Below are 20,509 nucleotides of genomic sequence, written 5' to 3'. Positions count from 1 at the left end.
TTTACAAATCACAGTGTCTTCGAAAATTCCAGTAGCGTAACATGGAATGAAGCGTGCAAAATCGTTGCAATCTGGCATTCTTGCTTTTTACAACACTTCTACGTACAATACGAAAAATTTTGAGATATATCCTAAAAATGCACTACTAGTTGGTAAAACAAGCTATGTAATATAAAGCATCCTACCTACAACCCATTTCGATATAACTCAAACTCTTCCCTATACACCTAAAGTACCGAATTGCTCAAGTTCAATCAATAACCCACGTATAACCATACTTTTCATGGAATTTCCATAAAGGTCCGCAATTAACAAGACTCAAAGGACGAAAATAACCAGTACATACGTGTGTTTGCCGGGATGTTTCTCGCAATTCACCGAAGCAGTACCTAATATCTTCCGGTGATGCAGATCGCATTCAAGAGACAGCTTTATATTACAGTTCTATAATTGAATCATCCCGGCTGTGGAAGCTCTAACGATTTTACCCATTGAGTTACGTCCTATATTCGCTACGAAACTAATATCACTCTGTTCCTACAAAGACCTCCATACTGTTTAAACGTACTTTATGTAATTGAAATCATTTCGAAAGGTAAAGGATTCCGGTTCGTCGTTGTTGCTAAGACTGGGCCATGCCGCGTGTGGATCCTTTAGGAAAAGGCCTGCTTCGTATGGAAATCCAAAGATTTAGCGCGGCAAATATTGCCGGCCACGCTTATTCATTAAGGTCACTAATTAAATATGAATTAGTTCGACTTCATCCTGGGTAAATATTTCGGACGGCAAATGGAAGTTGGGAACATTAACGTATGGGCATAACATAGGATTATAATGATGCTCTCAAATTGATTACAGTGACATGATTATAATGAACCTACCGAGGATTGAAATCATGAAGCTCTAATTGAAGAACATCATGTATCAGAATTTGCCTAAAATATCTATTAATATAACGAAAATCTTATGTGATTTGTAATATACGTTGTCAACGTCCTAGTATTTATAATCGCACTTTGTTTGAGGTGTAATTCCAGTAGTAATATCCCTAGGACACTGATACCTAATGGACGAGATTTTAGGATAATCGAAAGCTCATTACTTGTTGACTGCCTGAAGCCCAAGGCTGAAGGCTGTCATCAAGATACAAGAAATGTCAAAAAATTTTCAGTTATAATATCACAAGAGCATAGACAATATTCGATTATACACTGATTCACGAGATGTAAGTCGCGAAACATCACGAGAGCGCAGCTCGAGTGGTGTTTCGCGAATTACGTCGAGTGAAGAGGTTCATATATAATAGAAATATATTGTCTCGTGTGGTACTCGTTACGATTATATAGAGCATAAATTCCATAACTATAACCAAAGCACTGCATTTTGGTGACATTTCACTGAGCTTGACTTCTTTTATTGGCGAACGTCCAAGAATGTTACTATGGAAATAATCACAATATGCCAGGAGACGAAACACCAAAACGACCATACCACGTCGACAAGTAGTATATTCACTTATCAATACGCCGTAACTCTGGAAAATTCAGGAATTCTATTGGTTCATCAGAACATGAGTTGTGAAGGGTGTTTTTTTTTAGAGCTATATAACTTTAAATTGCAATAAAACAACGATGGATTATTCGATTGACATGAATTTTATTTATCCGCAAGATAATCTTGTGGCATTACATTTTAAATATGATTTCTTCCATATGACCGCCACGGCTGGCTCGGATGTAGTCCAATCTGGACGTCCAATTTTCGATGACTTTTTCCAACATTTTTGGCCGTATATCGGCAATAACACGGCGAATGTTGTCTTCCAAATGGTCAAGGGTATGTGGCTTATCCGCATAGACCAATGACTTTACATAGCCCCACAGAAAGTAGTCTAGCGGTGTTAAATCACAAGATCTTGGAGGCCAATTCACAGGTCCAAAACGTGAAATTAGGCGGTCACCAAACATGCCTTTCAATAAATCGATTGTGGCACGAGCTGTGTGACATGTTGCGCCGTCTTATTGGAACCACAGCTCCTGGACATCATGGTTGTTCAATTCAGGAGTGAAAAAGTTAGTAATCATGGCTCTATACTGATCACCATTGACTGTAACGTTCTGGCCGTTATCGTTTTTGAAGAAGTACGGACCAATGATTCCACCTGCCCATAAAGCGCACCAAACAGTCAGTTTTTCTGGATGTGACGGTGTTTCGACATACACTTGAGAATTAGCTTCACTCCAAATGCGGCAGTTTTGTTTGTTGACGTAGCCATTCAACCAGAAGTGCGCTTCATCGCTAAACAAACTAAAATGGACGTAGAGCGCGATACGTATTCCGCACGTATTCGAAATAAAATTGTACTATTTGCAAGCGTTGTTTAGAAGTGAGTCTATTCATGATGAATTACCAAACCAAACTTAAAGTTTTCTACCTCGAAAAAAAAACCGTTATAATCAGTGTTATGTTGAAAAGATTAGGTGAAATTGTTTCATATGACACTAAATGACCAAATTTGATTGGTTTTTGAAATATTTTCAACTATATCGTATTGTCAAAGGTCTTGAAGGTGAAAAGAAATCAACTGTGAGAATAATTTTTGAGCAGCAAATAGTGTACGATTATATTTGCCTTCTGAAAGTCCAAGATTTATGGTTTCCTTAGAATATCAAACATTTGGTGGAACATATCAAACTTGTATGGATAGTATTTGTTCGCTGTTTGTAAGAATGTCAATTTATATCTTTCTAATTACTATATATGAAAAACATTTCGTTCGTTGCAGTTATGAAATCTTGCATTTTTCTTCATTTCATACGACCAGGATTAGTTAATTATCATTGAGATATACCTTTTCAACGCAGCCATTACCGATCAATACCAATATTTTCTCCACATTACCAGAGATCTCCCCAACACCCTTCTTTCATATCTCCCCTGATCTCAGCCCGAAATCAATTGATGAAGAGGCCTTTCCTCCGCACAGATTTATCAATCAGTCCTGTCTCCTTTCAACCGGCTGGTAATTGATCGAGAATAATAAAAGGAAAGTTTTGGTTTTCGTTCGCTGTTCGCGAACATCCCCGTTGACTGGAAAACATCTAATAGGATTTTCAAGATGTCCCAAAACTAATTTCGAACTTCTTCGCGAACTTCTCAGGGCGATCTAGATCGAAATTCATTTCCTATCTATACGGATGGATCGGCACTGTAGAGCCATCCTCTTATGTTCCACCTCGCTGAATAATTTATTCGGTTTATCCGAGCAGGACATCTTCCTACATACGTTCCAGAGAAGGAGTTCGGCCGATTTCTTATCCTTATCCTTCGATATCTGTCCGACTGTTTACTCGCGTCATTTTTCCTTGTGCCAATTTGAGTCGAGTGTATTTGGGTATGATCCTTGTCAGATTCGATGGGATATCCGATTTGGACGTTAGGTACATTCCTACGCGGATTATGCTAGTTGAGCGAGGGATTTTATTTTTTTTCTTTCAGAGTTGAGATTGGGTTGAACTAGTTGCAATAATGCATTAAACTAAACTTATTTTTTTTTATACAAACAGATCACAGAAACAAAAGTCAGATTCAGTAACCTTATCGAATAATAATTTTCAACTGTCGGAATATTTCTTGGCGTTTACATCGATCAATTTCTGAATTGGCGTCAACACACAGAAATAATATCAAAATGATTAAGCAAAAATTGTTATGCACTGAGATCAATCACCGAGTATATGAATGAGAACACCTTAAGAGTAGTATATTTTGGGAACTTTGAAGCCACCTACAAATATGGAATCATTTTCTGGGGAACAAATGAAAATCTGGAAAGAATATTCTTATTACAGAAGAGAGCAATTCGGATAATATACAAATTGGGATTTAGGGAATCATGCAGAGGAAAATTTGAATCGAAAAATATTTTAACAGTGCATGGTCTTTACTTGTTCGAATGTTTAATGTTTTTACATAAAAATAGGAGCAAATTCACAAGCAAAAATATAAATTCATATAATACAAGAACATTAGACATAACTTTCCCAACACATAGATAAACATTAACTGAAAAACTAAACTACCAAACGAGATAAAAAGCATTTCACAATATAAAAAATTCCAAATCAAAGTAAAAGATCTACTTAAATTTAAATTTAAATTGTGACGTCATTTCACTCTATTTGTATAATTTATGTTATGTAACTACAAATCATTCGAAATAAAGAAATATTATTATTATTATAATAATGGGTAATTAAATTTCAAACTCACCTGCTGACCTATAATTAAATCGTTGGAAACTGCTTAACTGCATTGAAGAATGATATTTGAGGAATTTTCGTAGGCAAACTATTAAATTTGTCTGTATTTGAGGGGTCTATGACGAAAAATTTAGGAGATATAACGATTTTTCGAGGCAAATTCAATTTTTTCCCAAATTTCGAATTCAAATTTCCTCAAAACCGTGAGCTCTACGAAGAATCGATGAGCAGTGCCAGAATTGACGATATCTAATTAGCCGAATTTCGATCTCACCTGAAAAATTTTTTGTCGAAAAATTTTCGTGAAATTTTCGTCTACCCTTAGAAAAATTGAACAAAATTAAAAGTTCCTTCATGGGACTATTGTACCTTTTTATTGGTTGATTCGACTATGTAGATCACGAAAATGCTTGCAGTTGGGTAATCAGTACATTATATCAGAAATTAGAGGTAATAATCTGAAATTTTCGAGAAGAAAATTGATAATATTCCCGAGGCTGCAACTTCTCCTGGACGTGAGATACGCCCTCGAAACCTCGGTATGTCTTAGATGGCAACTCGATGTGTGAACATTTTCATTTGAGGAATCTTGAACCATCGTCAAAAATAGATGTACTGAATATCGAAACTAAATACTTGATTCGTTTTTCATTATTATTATCATATACTCAAGTATAAAGCCAAAATATCTATGAAAATAATGTTTTGATTGAAAAAACAGTGGAATCTTCCAAGCATAAACATAAATCATGACCACCAATTTGAAGTTTGCAAAAACCCCTGACTCGGTTAGTTCTTCCTATTTGTATCTCTGATTTCAAGGAAGTAATATTGAAGACGACGTTGTCTAGGACTAGGCGGTATTACATTCGTTTATTAACCCAGGTTTAGAGAAACTGAATTATTAATTCTGTTCGAATTACCTTCGCATGTTTGGGTCGACGCAATTTCATAACAGAATCTGGGTATCAGATACGGACTGAAGTAAATATTTGGATGGATAAATGGCGATAAATTTATGTCAGAATTACAATTCTCGATAAACAAACGCGTGTGGATATCAAAATTCCAATTTTCACATGATGTTTTGGTAGGAACATTTGAACTGAACTAAATTATCAAGGTCTATCCCCTCAAAATTTCGATTCGTTCGGATCTGTCAGCACTACGATACCATCATCTTATACATTCTGATTTAAGCTTGTATTTTCTGTCGTTCTAAAACCACCAAGCTTGATATGACTATTCTGAATATACATGCAAAATCTGAATATAATATTGACTCTGTCTGCTCACAGATGGCGTTATGGGTTTCGCACCACGCTTCCTTTGGCCCTGACTGATTTATAGGGGTCATCGCGTTGCAACAGAGTCACCTCTCCACAATGGTGTGAGAGGATGTGTCCTAGGCAGAGATCCCTGGATTGCCTAACTGAAAAGAACACCAGTGTCTCGGGACGAAACACCAAACCTCTGGGATAGGGTGCACCTTGTAACTTGGCTCGAGAAAGTCTCGTCAAAACATAACTTGTAATCACGAAAATATTAGGTATTTCATTCCTTATATTCTTCTTGATTTTTCTATGATTCTGGTGAAATCATAAGCTTTAAATTTTACATGGAACTTGAAATTGTGCATGCAGTATGAAATTGTTATTTCATATCAATAACCGAAACTTCATGGTAATGAAACCTTTTTTTCATGCAAAATAATGGATTTCTTATTACCATAACTCATTTGTTGGAAGCTTCCTATTTTAAATAACTTTTTCATGCACCTCTAAATAATCATTCTAGTCTCTGAGAGAAAATTAAGGTCCATATCGTGATTTTGGATAACGCAATTCTAAGATGAATACCTATTCATAATACCTACAACCTGAATTTCTGATTATGGGTTTGCCATTCAGAAAATTTCATTGGCTATGAGTTAAACGCTCTACGTCCAGAACAAACTTTAACGCGTGCAACCGGCAAAAAGCCATAAAGCGAAAATCATTGTACAACGTCAGTGTGCTTGAAGCTTGACGAGATTTCGGGACAAAATAATGAATTGATTAATTTGTGTGGGCGAACGAGCTTTATGGAAATTATGCGACAATCTTTTAACTGATCACATTTTCAGCACAGTGATGAATTATGTGAGTAGGGTGAAAACAGTCGAAACAGATGATGTTGTAATTTGATAGAGTGTTAATTACTGAGTTAAGGAAATTAACAGCGACACATCAGATATAAACTGGGGTAGGCCCTCTTTGTAGCATGTGTAGAAAAAAATTATATGTTCCCCTTGTTTTATTTAACGATTTGGGACGTTGTCAGCGGGTATTAGAGATTGAAATTTATTTATGTCTGATTACTACTGAGTTGACATTATTTTTAATTTTATATCCTATGACTTTCTCTTCGGTTCTTAAAAAGAAGACATTTGCTGTAATCCTAAACCTTTTCAGAACAAATCTTATTCTTTTTAGAATCATTTTTATGTTTATGAGTTTAAATGAGTTAAAACTACCAGTTCAAGCAGTTATTCAAGTCACCATAAGATTTTCTTGAAATATATCTTTATAGATTCAATTGCTCAGACAAAAGAACTCAATAATTCATGCTGCCTCGAGGAGGACTACTGGATTTGGAAATAGTCCTCTATATTTAATGTTGAGAGTTGATAGATACGGAATGAATACTTTGATTGAGACTGAAAACAAGAGAAATGATTAATGAGCATTTTTCAATGAAATATTTCTTTTTTCCAGAAAATCCGAAATTCACTGCACCAATTACCAACGTTACAGTTCCTGTTGGTAGAGAAGCCATTCTGACTTGTCTAGTTGAGGATTTAGGACAATATAAGGTATGTTGAATGCATTAAGAACCAATAAATAATCTAATGAGAGGAACTTTTTGAAAAAACTGAGCTGGAATTGGATTTTGCGTGAGATGGCTTACTAGGCTAGGTTTTCTCTTTCAAATGGAATATAATCTTATGTTCTCCACAAAAGTACAGGATAAACGAAGATAGGAAAGAAATAACAAAAAATATATAACTTAGTTTTCTATGTGAAAGTACCAAATATCGAATGATATACCTACACAAACAATGATTTAGAGTTGAAATTCTAACCTTTCCTCGAATGATGGAGAGCAACATTTTATTTTCTAGAGCTTATGCCCAACTCAAAAGTGCAGAGTATTTGAAGCTTTTATTCCCAGTCAAAAGGTGATTGAATCTCGCATATAGTATCTTACTCTAGGCGAATATACAGAAAGCATCAGTTCATTTGAAACCTATCGAGAAAATATCTTCACTTTGCATTACTCATTCTTGTGAAAAGTGAAATAAGTCTAATATTAAATATCATGAAAATCTTAGTGGATATTTGTTCCTCTACGGATTCCTCTGAAGATGTTTCTGAAGTGTATGAAGTCGACATTTACACAGAAAGTTCAATATTACTGTACCTCAAGGAAATATACAGAACTTATAATTGATAGTTTTTCCAGGGTTAGGTACAAGAACCAGATTCTAGACAAATTATTTTTCTATATTAGGAATTTATATGTTGGAATAAATTTGATTTGATTTTATTTTGAAGAGCATAAAAATGTTCGAGAAAGAGGTGAAAATGTTCTGATCGGATATTTTTTTTTCTATAGTGATTGATCAGAAGTTATTACACTGAATCGATTACAGACAAAGAAAACAACAATTTTTCAAATCATTTATTATTCCATGAAATTCCGATTTTCTGTGAAGAAATTACTGACCATTTATATTCGGACTTGAGAAGGTACATGAACAATGCTAAGTCGGTCAACAAGTTGAAAATAATACTCGTAAATATTATGATTGAATGTTTCCTCACATCAAAAATGTGATATTGGTTTTCGCTCCATTCCTACTTGTTTTGAAACAACAATAGCTGAATAGTTGATGAAGTTTATTCAGGTAGCACAAAGAGGGATATATAAATTGACGAATGTCGAAAAAATTGCTTTTTGAACTAACGTGGAGATCATAAATATGATAAAATAGTCGTAGTACCTCTAATAATTTATCAACTGACTGTTAAATGGGAAACATAGACTTATACTAATGATACCCTCTTTGGACGGTCATTATTTGTAGTGATTCTTTGTTTTTTATTAATGCGTTTGATGTTGGCAGTTGTTTCATTTGTTGAATGATAACTTTTTCAAGAAAAAAAGATGAAGAGATTTAAGATTTAATTAATTGAATAATAAATTATAATAATGCTCATGAGAAAAGAAAGATAGACATTAGAGTATCTCGTGAAAAAAAAAATACAGTAATAGCTATTTTGATGCAATTATAAAATTATTTGAAATTTCACATGTAGGTATATAGATAATAACAATTCCAAGCTCATTTCAATGTTTCGTACTGATTGCATCATCAGAATCAAAATAGCATTTCCCTAAAACGTGTAAAAAGTATAGATTCCGAAGTCTGAAAGAAAAACTTCAATAATCTGTGTTCTCCCCTAAAAATATTACAACTACATGAAATTTTTTGAGGAGCTATATGAAATGAAGCAATCATATCTAACTACAAAATTTAAACAAAATTGGACTGTTGACTCCCTAGTTGGGATATTAAAAATTCAAGGCAACATTAAAAAATCACTCTGTCTTAGGATACACAACGAGCTACTTATGGGTATACAGGGTGATTCACCGCGATTGCCTATCAGACGTTTATGGAAAACTAATCATAATTTTGTTTTTGTTGATCTTTCTACCTAAAATATTTTTAGATCTCTACGACATAAGCAAACCTTATACCTACCTGAAATGAAATGTCGAATTTAGTTATCGAAACCACGATTTTTCCGGAAGTTCACGATCTTCTCATAAACACCCTGCCAATACTACGTATCAGCACAATCGTTAATGACAAATTTCTTTTCGAAAGAAACTCAACGGTTCATGAGTTAATGAGATTCTCATGAAAAACATGATTGCAAAGAGGACTCACAGTTGTTTGAGTATTTCTACAGAAAAGGTTTTTTCAGCAGAACAAGAAGGTAAAGGGTGTTTTTTTTTGAGCTATAGAACTTTAAATTGCAATAAAACAACGATGGATTATTATACATTTTAGATATGATTTCTGGCATATGACCGCCACGGCTGGCTCGGATGTAGTCCAATCTGGACGACCACTTTTCGATGACTTTTTCCAACATTTGTGGCCGTATATCGGCAATAACACGGCGAATGTTGTCTTCCGAATGATCAAGGGTTTGTGGCTTATCCTCATAGACTAATGACTTCACATAGCCCCACAGAAAGTAGTCTAGCGGTGTTAAATCACAAGATCTTGGAGGCCAATTCAAAGGTCCAAAACGTGAAATTAGGATTGTCTTTCAATAAATCGATTGTGGCACGAGCTGTGTGACATGCTGCGCCGTCTTGTTGGAACCACATCTCCTGGACATCATGGTTGTTCAATTCAGGAATGAAAAAGTTAGTAATCATGGCTATATACCGATCACCATTGACTGTAAAGTTCTGGCCATCATCGTTTTTGAAGAAGTACGGACCAATGATCCACCAGCACATAAAGCGCACCAAACAGTCAGTTTTTCTGGATGTACCGGTGTTTCGACATACACTTGAAGATAAGCTTCACTCCAAATGCGGCAGTTTTGTTTGTTGACGTAGCCAGAAGTGCGCTTCATCGCTAAACAAAATTCGTTTATGAATGGTTCGCACAGAACCATCATATTCGAAATGAAATTGCACTATTTGCAAGCGTTGTTCAGGCGTGAGTCTATTTATGATGAATTGCCAAACCAAACTGAGAATAAATCACTTGACAGCTGTTAAATCGGTCGCCATCTTGAACAGTAATGCCAATTTATAGTTATATACCTCGAAAAAAAAACCTTTTATTAGTGTGTTTTCGGTATAACTGGAAGTTGTTGAGGTCTGAAAATAATAATAATAATAACTGCTTTATTGACAACAAGTTATCAAAGAGCCATCGACCGATGTCCTTCAGCCCATGGTCTGAAAATATTTGAGGTAGAATATGAAAATTTTCAGAGTAAAATAATGATTAGTTTTCCATAAACATCTAATAGGCCATTGAGCTGAATACCCCTGATGTGTATAACATAAGTAATGTTCCTAGACTTGCTCCTAAACTTGCTGCGCAGTTTTCCGATTTGCTTTATCCACAGAAATTTACTGGACACTACTTTCGGCAGTTTCCAACCTATCCTGTGCTGATGTTATAACTATGAAAAGACATGGTGGCTGGAAATCTTATTCGATCAGTGAAGTCTAGGGTGTAACTTCTAGTAAAAACAAAAAAACCGAACAGCTATGACAATTTTAGGTAATAATAAAGGTGCCTTCCTAACAAGAAGAGAATATTTCCTCAACATCTAAATATATTAATCCAACAACATCCATCACAAAGCATCTAAAATCGGTAGCATACTAAATCTTTGGCAAGACCAGTTCGTGCTCTTTCATTCATTGACACCTTTCTACGGAAAAGCCTGGCATTTCTGAACAAGAGGCAAACTTCTAATCGTATTCAATTCACAAGATCCTCCAACATCCCTATTGCTTTTAGACTACGATTGATTATTGAAGCTTCCTGATACCCTCGTAAGAAACCGCAGAGATGCTGTGCATGTATCCGGATAAGCGCCATCTCCAGTACTACCTAATGAGCAGGAATCGTGATGAGATCTCACCCGAACTTGACTTATATTTATTTACGAATTCCTCCCCTCATTCCGTCTTCAAGTTCCTCGTATTTCCTGTTGATGACGCCGATCGACTGCTAGAGAAGTTTAATTGCACGGAACCACGCTAATTCATGAGGCATTTAATGATAAGGTTCTGATCTCGGTAATTAAATTTTATTAGGAATTGGCTCTATTGGTGAAAGAGCTGCGAGCCAATTACAAGGCAGATCTGTAACTTTATTCATTATTGAGTTCCATTCCACTTTTCAAACGAGTGTGGATGAGAATAGAAAACCAGGTGTAAGGAGTCAGACTTGGGAAATACAGGGGAGAAAATTACAGGTCTTGAAAGCATTTTACATTATTGATTATCTTTTAACTCCACGGTAAGGGTGCTATCTTCAACAAGGTGTGTCAGAAGAAACTTCATATGTAATATATATCATATGTAAAAATATAAGAAATAAGCAGTTTGTCGATGAAATGTTTATTAATTATGAATATAAAGGGTGTTTTTTTAGAGCTATAGAACTTTAAATTGCAATAAAACAACGATGGATTTTTCGATTGACATAAATTTTATTTATCTGCAGGATAATCTTATGGCATTACATCTTAAAAATGATATTTGGCATATGACCGCCATGGCTGGCTCGGATGTAGTCCAATCTGGACGTCCAATTTTCGATTACTTTTTCCAACATTTGTGGCCGTATATCGGCAATAACACGGCGAATGTTGTCTTCCGAATGGTCAAGGGTTTGTGGCTTATCCGCATAGACCAATGACTTACATAGCCCCACAGTCTAGTCTGAATCACAAGATCTTGGAGGCCAATTCACAGGTCCAAAACGTGAAATTAGGCGGTCACCAAACAGATCTTTCAATAAATCGATTGTGGCACGAGCTGTGTGACATGTTGCACCGTCTTGTTGGAACCACAGCTCCTGGACGTCATGGTTGTTCTATTCAGGAATGAAAAAGTTAGTAATCATGGCTCTATACCGATCACCATTGACTGTAACGTTCTGGCCATCATCGTTTTTGAAGAAGTACGGACAATGATTCCACCATCCCATAAAGCGCACCAAACAGTCAGTTTTTCTGGATGTAACGGTGTTTCGACATACACTTGAGGATTAGCTTCACTCCAAATGCGGCAGTTTTGTTTGTTGACGTAGCCATTCAACCAGAAGTGCGCTTCATCGCTAATGGACGTAGTGCGCGTTACGTATTCTGCACAGAACCATTATTTTCGAAATAAAATTGTACTATTTGCGTGCGTTGTTCAGGCGTGTGTCTATTAATGATGAATTGCAAAACTAAACTGAGAATAAATCAATCAACAGCTGTTAAATCGGTCGCCATCTTGAACAGTAATGCCAACTTGAAGTTATATACCTCGAAAAATACACCCTATACATTAGTTGAAGAATTATTTCTTGATATTAACGTCGTCCAAATGTCTACCCTCGTGTGTCAAAAGAAACTTCATATGTAAAAATGCTACAAAAAAGATAACAAATAAGCAGTTTGTCGATGAAATGTTTATCAATTATGAAAATACATTAGTTGAAGAATTATTTCTTGATATAAACGTTGTCCAAATGTCTACCCTCACGTTCACGAAACTCATTCAATACATAAATTCCTAATCCTGATCCGGCTTGGCAAGTATGCACCCATTTTATTGTGAATTGGGAACTTCATGTACTGACGTAAACTTCAGATGAAATCCCATATATGAAAACCAAAGGTGTCAGATCAGGACTGCGGGAAGGCCAATGAATGCCACCTCTAATGAGGATTAATGTGGTAGAGACACATTGGACCTATGTGGAGGGGCTCCATCTCACTGGAACCATGTTCCTTGATTATAGCTAGTAATGTGCTGTAGTTCAGGCAACAAAAACTAATCTAACTTCGTCACATACCGTTCTGAATTCACAGTAAGTGGCCATTGATCTTCAAAAAATTTATGGACTCAAAGCACTTGTACGCTTCCGAAAGAAGATACCGATCTACCTTTTTCGTTTTCAATAATCTTGGAGGCCCAGGTTTTAGTTTATCTTTTGCTGAATCGGTCTCCTCAAAGTTTTCACCCATTTCAAGATTATTTCGGTTTTTTTTTAATAGCCCTTTCATTTAATAAGATCCAATTTGAAACAAAATTATGCTGTAGGGTTCACATCTTCCAATGTGCCGAGTGATTGTGAGAATTAACGTAGAAGGGTCCAGATCTTATGGAAAAAGTTTCTGTTTATGAACCGGCCTTAATTTAAAAAAAACTTTCTGCCTCTATTTGTCCTTTATTCATAACGACATAATTTATCGAATGGCCTTGAAACTCTAAAAAATCATCGTCAACAACCCTACGAAGATTTTTCTCAGCTATATAATTCTTATTGGAATAGAATTTGTGGTTGTCAAGATCACGCCTATAAAAAAATTAAACTATTCACTACTTATCTATTTTCAGTTGACGACATTTACTTCATTGGAAATTGGGCTATATCAAGGTAATTTCGATCAGGACGACATAGATCTATAAAAACCTGCAAGGTAATTTTCATCGAATGATTGATGTTAATAAGATGATTGTTTTGCTGTCAAGCTGTAACAAAACAAACAAAAGCCATTATTTGGGTTGAAATAATAGTTGAATAGTTGAAAGTTCCGTGAATTAACTTTCTTGATATAACCTTAGAATGCAAGTCACAAATGTGTTTTCCAACTTGTTCACTAATTACTTTCAAAGATACTTGCATAAGGAACTTTCGAATGAGAAGTGAGTAATAACAAACTTTGATAATAAAGAATATATCACAATGAAGTTTTCAAGACAATGCGACTTATATAAATCATAAATTACTACGTGCTCATTCAACAAAATGATGTCTACCGTCTACCTTCACCGAAAAGTTCATCACACGAAAAAACCAACTTTCATCAATCGATGGATATTTGGATATCGCATTACAACTCTGAATTCACGTGAATTCAGTTCTTTATTATCCATCAGTTTTATTCATTATCATAATTGGAAACAAGGTTTGCTTTATTGATTTCGTATAAAAAGCTGGTATCGGTAATGTAAGATATAATGGCTTGTCTAGACCGATTGAAACCCTGAACATGATTATTTTTCTTATACTTATAATTTCATATATGAGAAATGTTCTCCGATTGAATCTCTGATATGACATTATGATCAATAAATCCACTCAAACCTTCGAGTTTTATGAACTGATTTCACCGGTTTGATATTTTGCTTCAGTTTAGGGCTTACACAACATTTGTTGTGTAAGAATGAAATTATTTTGAGTGTTTCACGCTCTTGTTGAATGAACCAATCAGGAGCTCTCGTCGAGTTTAGATCATCGATAATCTAAACTTGAATCTTGAGTCGGATTGGCCTGTATGTCCTTTGAAAAAACTAGTTCAGGTAACCTGATCGAAATTTTGTTTCAGGTGGCCTGGTTGAGAGTGGACACGCAAACCATCTTGACAATACATAGTCACGTGATAACCAAAAACCAGAGGATAGGTATCACGCATAGCGAACACAAAACATGGTATCTCCATATCAAAGAAGTGAAAGAGTCTGACAGAGGTTGGTACATGTGTCAGATTAACACAGATCCGATGAAGAGTCAAGTTGGATATCTGGATGTAGTCGGTAAGTTACATTATTAATTTGTGCTTTATGTTTGCTACTGGGTGTTCGTATTTATATGAATAAGGAACTTAAAAAAAAGTTCTCATTCTCTTTGTTGCAAAATCATATTCTAGACCATTCCTAGCATAACACACTTGATTCTCAGAAATGATCAGTAATTGTAGGTGAGTCCCTGAGTTTTCTTCATTAGTCTTCACCGTGTAATTATGTAACATTTTCATCTGCCATTGACAATTTTGCCTTCAAGAAAAATTTCATTTTAGATATCGAAAACACATTTGAAATGAATGGATGACTTGGGGCATTAAATTATAGATAACGCTGAAACTCCACTCTTTTTCGCTGTAAAATGTATAATATATTTTTTAATGAATGTCGTTTTACACTTTTTGATTGCTTCAAGTTTGGCAGAGGTAAAAGCAGTCTTAATCTGAGAAAAATGTGCTAGAACGTAGAAATGACAAAAAATTATTAGCCCCACATTTTATGATGATTGAAACTCCTGTAGGAGATACACTGACAATAATTCTGTAAATGAAAAACCTTGTGACTTAAAATTTTCAGGGCTGGTTCGGATCTTGGTTCCTACTAGAGATTTCGTTCAAAACTTTGTTTGTCTGCTGATTTCCTAACCGACTTTTAAGATGAAGAATAATAAATATAACCTTCGAGCAGAAATTCATATTGTCCGAGTCACCTGAAAAAACTCAATGTCTGTTGAAACCAGATCCAACCAGGCTGATATCAAAAGAATTCGAGCAGAATACTGAAAAAAAAATATTTCAGTGACAACAGAATGGAGGAAATGTCACTGCGTACCACAAGAAGTTGAAAAGTTTCGGCATTAATTCAATATCAAAATTGGACATTCTAGAATACAAATATGTATCTTTTTTTATTTTTGAACACATCTCCTTTCCAGTCTTACAGGGTACCTTCGATATATTTCATCTTGAAATCTAAGCGTTTTTACTTTCGTAGATATGTATTTTTTAATTTTCTAATTCGAATACTATCAGTAGTAATACCACAAGTGACATTTCATAATAAGTCTGTACGTTCATTTCATAACGAAACAGAGTTTTTTTGCAAACTCCACGAGTCTGCAGGAAGAGTCAAATACCGAACTTAATTAGCCAATCAGAGTCAAGAGTTCATTTTGTGGATAATCCAAAATTGACTGGAGGTTCTGATTGTTTCTGACAAAGCGCTTGATGCAATCATCACCGTAGGAACTAGTTGTTAGCTGGTAGCGAAGGAGTAGGGATGCAGAGTTGGACGCAGAAGACATGGGTTCGAATCCACCAAATTCCGAGTTTTTTTTTTCTGTGAATCGATCAAATGATTTTAAATAGATGAAAATTATACCACAGAGCAGTGTTTTCAAGTTGTTTCAAATCGACATATCCCAAACCTCGGAATTGCCAGGTAAAAGCGAGTTTTATGGTTTCATCAGCACTATTCGCAATAAAAAAAAACATTATTGAACCATGAAAAACTCGTCGTTTTTCCAATCGACCGTTATACCCACCGACACCCAAATTAATACGTCAGTTAGACGTAGCGAAGCAACGATGAATTGCATGCAATTTCGGTATGGCGTTAAGCCCATTTCCGATAACGAAAACTCTAAATGCCTCTGCGGGATTACGATGGCAAACAGCGACAGGCGTCGCTTTGAATTTCGTCAGGAACCCCGGAATATGCTGTATAAATCAATTAACACCCGCCACTGGCCGGTGATCGGAGCTTTATGATGTCAAAACTACGGGGATATGATGACAACTAGACTAAGCGCACGGTTTACAAGGTTTTGCCTTCATTATTGCCCGCCGTTCATGTAATTTGATGGCTGTTTTGCATACATTTGCATATTATTGGATGGAGTGGAATTGTGGTCGGAGTTATCTTACAGGTCCTGGATCGCACAGGACGGTCGCTCCGTCTATTAGTCTACTAATTAAGCGGTATGGTGAAGTGTCGCTACCTGATAGGGTCCTTAAGTCAGGGATGGTTTATGGTGCCTTCAGAAGATTATGTTGTTTGAGTTTAATGAATGAAGGATGCTTTAGGACCCCGTAAAACGGTTCTGATGCGATTTGAGGCGATTCGAGTATTTAGCAGTGATAAGAAATACATTAATTTCAAAGGGTATCTGATTGAAAGTTACCTGAAACCGTTAGTTTTGCTATTTTGCACGAAACTTGCGTTATGTGGGTAACGTTAGTTTCGTGCGAGAATATTATGTTCTTTAACGTTTCTATAAAACGGTTCTGATACGATTGAAGGTAATTTAAGTATTTCACAGTGATAAGAAATACATTAATTCCTTATTGAAAGTTACCCGAATCCGTTAGTTTCGTGCTAGAAGATTATGTTGTTTGAAATAAATGAATGAATGATGTTTTCATATCCAACAAAACGGTTCTGATACGATTCGAGGTATTCAAAGGATTTTGCAGTAATAAGGAGCACATTTCAACAAATATTTTAATTCTATAGCACGAAACTAACGGATACAGGTAAGTTTCAAACAAGTACCCGTCCCGTAGATATGATTTTTCATCTCTGCGAAATAAGAAATACATTAATTCCTTATTGAAAGTTACCCGAATCATTAAGTTCCGTTCTAGAAGATTATGTTGTTGAATTAAATAAATGAATGATGTTCTCGTATCCACTAAAAAGGTTCTGATACGATTCAAGCTCAAGGTAATTGAAGTATTTCGCAGTGATAAGAAATACATTTCAACGGGTATCTTCATTATCTAGCACGAAACTAACGGATTCAGGTAACTTTCAATCCAGTACCCGTCCCGTTGATATGTATTTCTTATCTCTGTGAAATAAGAAATACATTTCAACGGGTACCTGATTGAAAGTTACCTGAATCCATTAATCTTATGCAAAATAATTAAGTTGTTTGAATCAATTGAATGAATGCTGCTTCATTATCCTAGAACACAGTTCTGATACGATTAAAGGTAATTCTAGTATTTCGCATAAGAAATATATTAATATCAACAGAGTTTTCATTCAACGTAACCTGCACAAGTTTGTTTTGCAATTTTGAGGGAACTAAAAGACCCTTCAGACCAAATTTGTAGTGATAAGAAATACAGTCCGTTCTGATGCGAAATGAGGTGCTTTCAGTATTCTTCTGAGAGACATCAATTCCTATTTTACTTCCAATTATTATTAATCTGGTTCAAGGGTTCCAGAAAAGTGCCAATATTTCAATTCAGAATTATCATCATTTATTAGGAAGAAGAAGAATCTGTAACAAATTATTACTGTTTATTTGTTTTCGTTATCATGTAAAATGGTTGTACCGTCGAAATAAATAAATAAATGTTCAATTATGTACGTGTATATGAACAAGGCTAGTACTACTTCATCCATTAGCCGCAATGCATTCAGCACTCTTCATATGTAATACTTCCATTTCCAGTTCTAAATAATATAATCCTCTTCCATCATATACTAACTGACAAAGAAACTCCAACACCCAGAAGGAGCTGTGTAAATTTTGAATTTTCTTTTGTGAAACATAGATCGTATAACAAGGAGTTAATGATTGAAATTTGGAGAAAAAAACGAAGGGTTCACAATTTTTTTATAAATTTTTTAATAATGTGTTTGTCCACCGCGATCATCTGTACACTCCCCAACACTTCTCAATATTGATGCAATAAGATCTACCTCTTGAGGAAAACTATTTCAAGCTACCTGTACTTCATGTCTCAGAGCCGCCAAAGTCCATGGGAGTTGGGGTGAATTTCCAAGCCTTCTACCAAACATGCTCTATAGGTGGAAGATCAGGATATCTGGGCGGCCATGGCAAAATATTCACGTGAGTCGCTTCGAAAAAGTTTAAAATAACTCTGGAAACAGTAGGTCGGGAATTATCTTGCTGGAATATTGGTTAAGTGGTTAAGATAAGGGAGAACACATGGCTTCACTATTTCTAGAAGGTAACGCAGCGCTGTCATGTTACTTCGAATAAAGAATGAAGGTGACCTACTTGCATGTGCAATAGCACCCCCTACCATAACACCTACTGTCCGGTGGATATGACGCTCAACATCAAACTGAGGTTGGCGTCTTTCTCCCCAACGTCGTCTAACCCTTTTCGGCCATCATGTGCACCCAACCTACTGTAGACCAATAATTCGACCGCTTTCAAATTCACTTAGCAGGCGATAAATTACGCGTACACGTGCTCGAGGCATTTTAACAACTAAACATCTACTTTGGATCTCCTCGTACGGCTGGTTTGTTGTAAAATTAAAAAAAAATTAAGTAACAAAAATTGTCCACATAAAAAAACCTTCATGCTTTTTTCCCCAAATTCGATCATTTACTCCTTAGAATAATATCCATGTTTTACCAAAAAAAAAAATTAAAATTTAAACAGCTCCTTCTTGGTGTTGCAGTTTCTTTGTCAGTTAGTATACTTCCATTTCCAGTTCAAAATTATATAACCACGTTCCTCTTCCATTATTCATTTGAATCTCTATCGAAATCCCGAATTTACCAAGGCTAGATATATTGAATCTAATGGAATACATTGCAATTACACAAAGTTCCACAGGTTTGTTGTTCGAACTAATGGCTAACAAGCTGGAGAGTTCATTTTGTCGAATTAGCAGGAACATCAGTTGGTCTATTTTCGACGAACACTGCTGTTCCGAAGTTTCGACATGGAAGTTTAGTCGAAAAAATATCGCCGCGAGATGTTTGCCAGCATGTCAGCAACTATAGATAAATTCAGCGGGTTTATGTGCTTTTGAATAGAATTTCCATTCTGGGTCCATTCGGAAACTTTGGAGAGTATCACAAGAAACACTGCAAAGGTATTCGATGTTAATTGAAAAATTTCGAGGAAGTTTGATAATTTTACTTTGATTAGTTTATTCTCCGAAAAATATTCTGCTGTTCAGAGAGTTATAAGATCAAAAAACTACATATCCGAACAGTTTATCGCCGGATAGGGTCTTTTGGACTGCAGCATTATCGACCCCAACTTGTGTTTCCTTTGACGGTTGAGCATCGCCGGCAACGATTACAGTGGTGCAGAGAATATCAATATTGGAATGTTGAATGGCATCAGGTCGTCTTTTCTAACGAATCTCGATTCTCCTTGGGTGCCCATGATGGCCGAAGAAGGGTTAGACGACGTCGGGGAGAAAGACGTGAACCTCAGTTTGATGTTGAGCGTCATGTACACCGGACAGTAGGTGTTATGGTATGGGGTGCTATTGTACATGCAAGTAAGCCACCTTTAGTCTTGATTTGGGGTAACATGACATCGCTGCGTTACCTTCAAGAAATAATGGACCCATATGTTCTCCCTCACCTTAATCGGGTCGGGAATCCAATATTTCAGCAAGATAATGCCCGACCTTATGTTGACAGAGTTAGTTTAAACTTTTTCGAAGTGACCCATGTGAATCTTTTGCCATGGCCGCCCAGAGGACCAGATCCTTTCCCCATAGAGCATATTTGGGAGATCATGGGTAGAGACATGAAGTACAGGTAGCTTGAGATAGTACCCCTCAAAAAGAAATAGACCATCTTATTGCATCAATGCTGAGACGTGTTTAGGAGTGTATAGATAATCGCGGTGGACAAACACATTATTAACTAATTCTTTAAAAGAATTGTAAACCCTTCGTTTTTCTCTCCAAACTTCAATCATTCACTTCTGGCCATAGTGTCTATATTTTATCAAAAAAAAAAATTAAATTTCAAACAACTCCTTCTGGGTGTTGCAGTCTTTGTCAGTTAGTATATATAGGTCGCAAGTGTTACTGGAAAGTAAATTTAGAAAGGAACCTTCT

At 35.8% G+C, this 20,509-nt stretch overlaps 1 protein-coding gene across 1 annotated transcript in view; it reads left to right on the top strand.

Annotated features, from left to right (window-relative positions):
- LOC123676478 (neurotrimin-like) overlaps window positions 1-20,509 on the top strand; it is a 121,198-nt gene that overhangs the window by 50,022 nt on the left and 50,667 nt on the right. Inside the window, exons 2-3 of the mRNA XM_045612380.1 lie at window positions 7,019-7,116; window positions 14,459-14,666. Coding sequence (XP_045468336.1) covers window positions 7,019-7,116; window positions 14,459-14,666 — 306 coding nt within the window. The remainder of the gene's footprint in view (window positions 1-7,018; window positions 7,117-14,458; window positions 14,667-20,509) is intronic.

The sequence above is a fragment of the Harmonia axyridis genome, chromosome 3 (genome assembly GCF_914767665.1).
Source record: "Harmonia axyridis chromosome 3, icHarAxyr1.1, whole genome shotgun sequence".
NCBI classification, from domain to species: Eukaryota; Metazoa; Arthropoda; class Insecta; order Coleoptera; family Coccinellidae; genus Harmonia; species Harmonia axyridis.
The sequence above is the reverse complement of the archived record's forward strand: the minus strand, read 5'-3'. Positions and strand labels throughout refer to the sequence as shown.